This window comes from Lipotes vexillifer, unplaced genomic scaffold (genome assembly GCF_000442215.2).
Source record: "Lipotes vexillifer unplaced genomic scaffold, Lipotes_vexillifer_v1.1 scaffold749, whole genome shotgun sequence".
Taxonomy (NCBI): Eukaryota; Metazoa; Chordata; class Mammalia; order Artiodactyla; family Lipotidae; genus Lipotes; species Lipotes vexillifer.
This window is the reverse complement of record NW_006782834.1, coordinates 2,729,887-2,736,831: the sequence shown is the minus strand read 5'-3', so window position 1 is coordinate 2,736,831 and position 6,945 is coordinate 2,729,887. Positions and strand designations below refer to the sequence as shown.

General features: G+C 39.6%; 1 protein-coding gene across 2 annotated transcripts in view; it reads left to right on the top strand.

Moving 5' to 3' along the window:
- USO1 (USO1 vesicle transport factor) overlaps positions 1 to 1,857 on the top strand; it is a 92,368-nt gene extending 90,511 nt beyond the window's left edge. For both annotated transcript variants that reach the window (XM_007455430.1, XM_007455431.1), the window contains 2 exons: positions 1,002 to 1,217; positions 1,768 to 1,857. In XM_007455430.1, coding sequence (XP_007455492.1) covers positions 1,002 to 1,217; positions 1,768 to 1,857 — 306 coding nt within the window. The remainder of the gene's footprint in view (positions 1 to 1,001; positions 1,218 to 1,767) is intronic.
- Positions 1,858 to 6,945: the final 5,088 nt, after the last annotated feature.

Sequence of the window (6,945 nt, the reverse complement as noted above, 5' to 3'; positions counted from 1 at the left end):
CCCGCGTACCGCAAAAAAAAAAAAAAAAACAAAAAAACATAGATTTTAGTAAGAGTAAAAAAATAGTTAATTTTGCTTATCAATCCTTAATCACAGTAAGAAACGAGGAATATAGATTTGGCTAATACACAAGCCACCTGTAGGTTTTCCATAGGCTGAGGAACACAGGCATATTAAATCCTGCCAGCCTTTTGTGTGACAGAGAAATCAAAATAGATAACATGAAGAAAGGAATGAGGTAACAGTAATAAAAAAAAAAGGTAGGAATTAAAACATGGAAAAAGGAAGATAATGTGTGATTTTGCCTTTTGGATTGTCAATTTTTTTTTTTTTTGCGGTACGCGGGCCTCTCACTGCTGTGGCCTCTCCCGTTGCGTGGCACAGGCCCCAGACGCGCAGGCTCAGCGGCCATGGCTCACGGGCCCAGCAGCTCCGCGGCATGTGGGATCTTCCCGGTCCGGGGCACGAACCCGTGTCCCCTGCATCAGCAGGTGGACTCTCAACCACTGCGCCACCAGGGAAGCCCAAATTATTTTATTTTTAAACCATTGATTTTACTTGAAGCTATTTTTCTTTTCCATTTAATTGTATGTGTGAAGTTGGATAGAATTTTATTTTTAAACTTGAATTCTAATTCTAATGCTAACTAGGCTTCTGCTATAAAATGTTTTATGTCTTTATTTATCCCTCTGATTATCTGAAATGGTAGGATTTTTTGAGGAATAGGTAATTAAAACTATTTTTGGTTGTTAAACTCTATTTTTTACAGTAACCATCTTTGATGTATAGCCTAACATAAATTCTCATGTTACTAGATGAGTGTGTGTGTGTGTGTGTGTGTGTGTGTGTCTGTTTTAAACCTCCTGTTCCCCCAACCCCTAACCCCAAATTCTTCAGACTAGACAAGTGCAGCAATTTATCAAAGAAAGAACATATTTGTTAAAACCCTAGGAGAGTGAATACTAATTTTAGATTAGTGATTTTCACCTTTCTTTTCCTAGAATGAAATTAAAGCTCTGTCTGAGGAAAGAACTGCTATTAAAGAGCAGCTGGATTCATCTAACAGTACCATTGCCATTTTACAAAATGAGAAAAACAAGCTTGAGGTGGACATTACAGATTCTAAAAAAGAACAAGATGATCTCTTGGTGCTGTTGGCTGATCAGGATCAGAAAATATTTTCGTTAAAGAATAAACTCAAGGAACTTGGTCATCCAGTAAGATTGCAGTGTTTCCAAAAATGATTTATATTCTGTTTCTTTATGATGTATTTTTAAATATTGTACTGTGACATGGGAATGTTGTGCCTATATATCGATACTACAGGCAGAGATCTGTAGGTACGTGAACGTGGTATCATCTGCACCGCTCTTATGGTATTCAGTGAATTGACTTAAGACACAGATTAGATGCAGTTTCCAGCGTTTGTTAACTGTTCTCTTTGGGGCTCTGAGCCTAGAAAGTGAATTGATTTGATTGCTCCTGTGGTAACAAGACTCTCACTATCCAAATGTGTCGTCCTCTTTTGCCGTGTTGATTCAGGTTTGTGTGTAGAGAGGTGTAGCCATCTGGCAGCAAGTTAACCTATGTATCTCGTGTCATGTTAAAAATGACAGGGATCCTTGAACATTAAATCAAGGAAATCAGATGGCCTGTAATCTATTTTCAGTTCTGGAATAAAGAATGTATCAACAGAGTTGATATCATTATGTGTTGAATGTGAAGTGAGCAAATCCTCAATGTTAAATGTATATATTTTCCCTTTAGGTTGAAGAAGAGGATGAACTTGAATCCGGAGACCAAGATGATGAGGATGATGAAGATGAAGATGACAGCAAGGAACAGGGTCATATCTAGCTTTATAATCTCTGGGAATGATAGGGGTTACATTGTAACTTTGAAGACGGAGTCCTAAGACAGTGCTTTGGTTTGCCTCCACAGGAAGTAAAGATTTAGAAACCAAGTGGCAGACATTCACTAATACAACTATTGATGCATTTTTAAAATGAAGCCACCACCCATGTTGATAATCCTGTTATTCTGACTTCATGTAGAACACACATCTTTTATTGAACTGGACTATCCCAAAATATAATTTGCAGAGAGCTTCAGACACCAAAAATATAATATTTTCAGGCATGTGGTGGCAATGCTCTTTGCCTTTAGTTCATTGGTTGTTTATGTAAGTTCTGTATTTGTCTGCTATTTTTACTTTTCAGAATTTGTGACTTTAAATACTAACACGATTGATTTAATGTGTGTTGGAATCACTGTTTCTAAATTCAGTATCGCAGTTCTTAGCTAATGATTTCCTGTTAAAGGAATGGATTTACTTAAAGGCAAGATAGCGTTATTCTGGGGGATAATATATCATCAGCCCTCCATCCAATGTGACTCCTGAGATGAGTAGGATAGGACAGTTTAGAATGAGTGCCTTGGCACTTGATACGGCTGCATTTTGTACCTCAGTGGAGAAGGGTATTAGCACACAGTGCAGAGGAGGGTGTTTCTGAGAAACTTCTGCAACAGTGTATCAGCATGTGTTTGGTTTTGGTTTTATTTTTAAGCTAAACATTAAAACAGATTACAGGTTAACAGCTCATACAGCTCAGAACTAGTATTACTGTTTGATTATTATAAAACATATTATGTTCCTAGTTTTAAAAAGATCCAAACTATGGTTTATATAATTTATTGGCATTTTTGCTGAATAGGTTTAAGTCAGATAATAGATTTTTAAAAAGCAATGAAGCAATGTGTCAAAATTTAATGTTTTCGTAATAAAAATAGATATTATGTTCACCTAATCCCTCGTCATGCTTCCCTTTTTTTAGATTTTGAGAGTAGTAGTCTTTGCACAAGATGAGGCAGAAGGAAGTGGTGAAAGGAGTCCTTTCTCTTACTAAAAGGACTTTGCTATAACTGCAAGATAACAGCAATCTTATCATTTAAAGCCAATAATTAGGAGAAGGGTTTGGATGTTTCTAAATTGAGCATTGGAGTTCTTTCTTCACAATGATTTCTATTTAAAGAAGTAGGCTTTCTTAAAGGCAAGACAGCAAGAGTTGGGGCACTATGTATATCACCTGCCTCCTGGCTTCAGGAATAATTTGAGCAGTCTAGTAAGGGGCACAGAGTTTTGAAAGAAGTATTTTCACGTCTCGAAAGGGGAGATGGCTGTGTGTTACAGAGCACCCGTGAATACTGCACCACGCCCCTGCCTAATCCCACCGCTGCCACGCCATCCTGAGATGGCATCTGCCATCAGAGAACCACATGATTATTACTGGACCAGCTCAGACCGTGTGAAGTTTTCCTAAACTTGACACCATGTAGTGAACATTTCAGGCTAATGTTACAAGGATAAGGAAAAATGTGTCAGGAGTAAGAAGAATACTTCCAGAAATAATGGAATACTAAAGATCTTCAGAAAGAAACATCTGCAAAACCAGTGATAGTTTGCCAAAGTTCAGTCACTTAGGCTGGCTTGGAGTAGAGAAGACACAAGAAGGCCTCAAAGCTGCACAGTCCAGCCTGGAGCCCAAATGGATACCTTCCTAACATAGCTATAGTTTTTTGGGGTTTTGTTTGTCTGTCTGTCTGTCTTTGCCTGGATCACTTCTGGAGCCTCCTAAACTGGTCTCTGCACCTCCAGTTGGTTGCTGCCTCTGCAGGCCATCCTCCATATTCACTACAATAAGCTTTCTGAAATGCAGATAGGAGCCAAAGAGATTGCAGTTGCCTACTGTTTGGAGCCCTTAGCCATGTGGATAAGACTCTTTGTGCTCTACCACTATCTAGTTTAGCTCCCTTCAAGTGTATTTTAGAACCATACCAAGATATTTGCTATCATGGCATATATATCCTGCTTTTTCATTTCCTACTTTGCCTTTGCACATGTTCTTTCCTCTGCCCATTTGTCAGCCCTCACATTAAAGGCTATTTCCATGTATTGAGAGCTATAACAGTGGAGCAATCATGAAGCACAAAACATATTTGCCCTTATTTGAAGTTTTATTCAAGTGTGGTTTACACTTCTAGCACATTGGAAAGGAAAATAATCATTCAAGGTTACTACAAAAGGTAAAAGTAACAGCTCACATTTTACAGTCTTAAGTTACTACTTTGAAATTATGCTGAGAGAAGATCAAACCCTTGTTTGAAAGTTTTGGGTTTTTTTTGCAGCCAGGTAAGGGCCTCATGATGTTCATCAGAACCAAAATCTTTACTGTTACAGCAAAATGTATTAATTCATTCAATGAATATTTACTGAGTTATAATGTGCTGAGTACTGCTTGTAGGCCCTGGGGATATGGATGAGACAAAGTCCCTTCCTCATAAAACTTACGTTCTGGAGGAGAAAACAATAAAAAGTACATAAGACAATGTCAAATGCTTTGTAGCTTCTGGAAGGGAGCTTGCATTAACCAGAGGAGTGATTAGATCTGATTTGTATTCATAGATTACTTTCTCCACTAGGTCGAGAATTGTCTATGGGGAGGAGGCCAAGAAAGAAAGCCAGGGGACTAGGTAGGAAGCTTGGCCCCATCTAAGCAAAAGCAGATGTAGTTCAGACTACACTGTGGGGGTGGAGGTGTCTAAAGTGGTAGGACTTGGGATACATTTTACAGGTAGAGCTGAGAGGGTTCGTTGATGAATTGCATGTGTCTGGGGAGTAGAGGAACAAGACAAGAATTAACTCCTGGGGGAAGGCGGGAGGAACAGGTTTGGGGTGAGATCTAGAGTTCTGTGTTAGGCTTGCTAAATCTGAGACCTAAGTAGATAGATTTATACTAATAGACAGATGTTCAGTAGGCAGTTTGGAGCTCATTAGTGTTGGAAAAAATTGTATAGAGATGGAATTTAAGTCCACCCAGTAGGATACGTTCTTACGGGGAGTGAGTGTAGAGAGAAGGCAGCCAAGAACTGAGCCTTTGGGCAATTCAGCCTTCAGTGGTGGGGAAGGATCTTAAGAAATATTAAATGAGTAACGAAATAATCTTACTCCAGAGCAAATTGGAGCCTTGGAATTACGTGGAAAATTGAGCAAGCTCTGACCTTTAAACTGATTTCCTACTGCAATTTTGGAAAATGAAAACTTAATTCTTTTCAAACAGCTTTAATGAAACACATTATTCTATTAAAGTAGACTAGTTCTTTACTAGTGAACCTAATTAAACTGTGGGTTTTTTTGTTTGGTTGGTTTTTGTTTTTGTTTGTTTGTTTTGAGGAATCTGCCCTGCTAACCAAATAGAAGATATTTATCTAAAGAAAATATCTGTTTACAATTACATTATATCCTTTGAAAGGTTTTATTTTAATGCAAGTTATTTTATCAAATTGTGCCTTTTGTGGGTTAGTGACTTGCTTCCCTTCCAGAAACTCTAAAGTTATTCTTGCAGTTTTTCTATGTCTACAACTCAGAAACTTTAGGATTTTCTATAACCTTTCAAAATGAAAATTAAAATGTTTCCAGAGAGGGCTTCCCTGGTGGCGCAGTGGTTGAGAGTCCACCTGCCAATGCAGGGGACACGGGTTCGTGCCCTGATCCGGGAAGATCCCACATGCCGCGGAACGGCTGTGCCCATGAGCCATGGCCGCTGAGCCTGCGCGTCCAGAGCCTGTGCTCCGCAACGGGAGAGGCCACAACAGTGAGAGGCCCACTACAGAAAAAAAAAAAAAAAATGTTTCCAGAGAGAAAAACATTAAGGTATGACACATATCTATCTTACATGTGGTTTCCCTTCCTGCGGATTGACTCATTTTGTCTATACATAGGTTTTTCCGTATTCATTCTAAGCAACCATGACTAGTTGTTTTAGTTTGCAAAAGCTTAAACATTGACCTTGCTACAGTTATATGTTACTCTTGATTTTGCTCCTTACAAAAACGTGAGACCACTTTGTAATTATGTTTTTCTACCGTGAGACTGTAAACAAGTGAGTCCCAGTATCTACTTTGCTAGTCTTTTTTCAGCTCTGGCTTTTAATTCTAGATTTCTTTAAATAAGTGTATCATTCTCTGAATCTAGGGGGATATCTAAAGGAGTAAAACCATTTTGTGACTCTTAACAAGTTCTGTCACCTCTCTGTGACATTTCATGCCAATGCCCCGTGAAATAACTTGTTGCCTAGTATCAGGGAGAAGGTGAGATGCAAGCTAGTTGCTGTGGTGGATATGGAGTGGAACTTTCTGATTCTTTTTTACCCTCGTGTTCTAGACCCAAAATGAGGTTGCATAAATAAAGCCTGTAAAACAAAAAACTGTAGGCAACTGTTTTGCGGCAAAAATGGTTAGCCTGTTTAAAAGCAGGATGAGCTGAATAAAAGCTTAAGTATTACCTAGGTTTCTATACTGCACTACAAATTACCCCAAATTTAGTGGCTTAAAATAACACATTTATTATCTCCCTAGTCTTTGGGTCAGGAGTCAGAGCACAGCTTAACTAGGTCCTCTGCTTTTGGTCCCAGGGCCGCAATCAAGGTGGCAGCCAGGCTGTATTCTCATCTGCAGGGTCAGCTGGAGGAGAATCCGCTTCCAACACTCATTCAGGTTGTTGGTAGAATTCGTTTCCTTACAGCTGTATAACTGAGGGCTTCAGTTTCTTACTGGCCGTTGGCGGAAGTCTGCCCTCAGCAACTAATGGTCACCCCTAGTTACTTGCCTCATGGGCTCCCTCAACATGTTTGCTGACTTCATCAAGCCAGCAAGGGAAAGCTCTAGCCCCAGTCAGCCAGCAAGACTGTGTTTTATACACAGTAATATGGGACTTCCCTGTGTTTTATACATAGTAATATGGGACTTCCCTGGTGGCTCAGTGGTCAAGAATTCGCCTGCCAATTCAGGGGACACGGTTCCATCCCTGGTCCAGGAAGATCCCACATGCTGCATCACAACTAATCCTGCAAGCCACAACTACTGAAGCCCACGCGCCTAGAGCCCGTG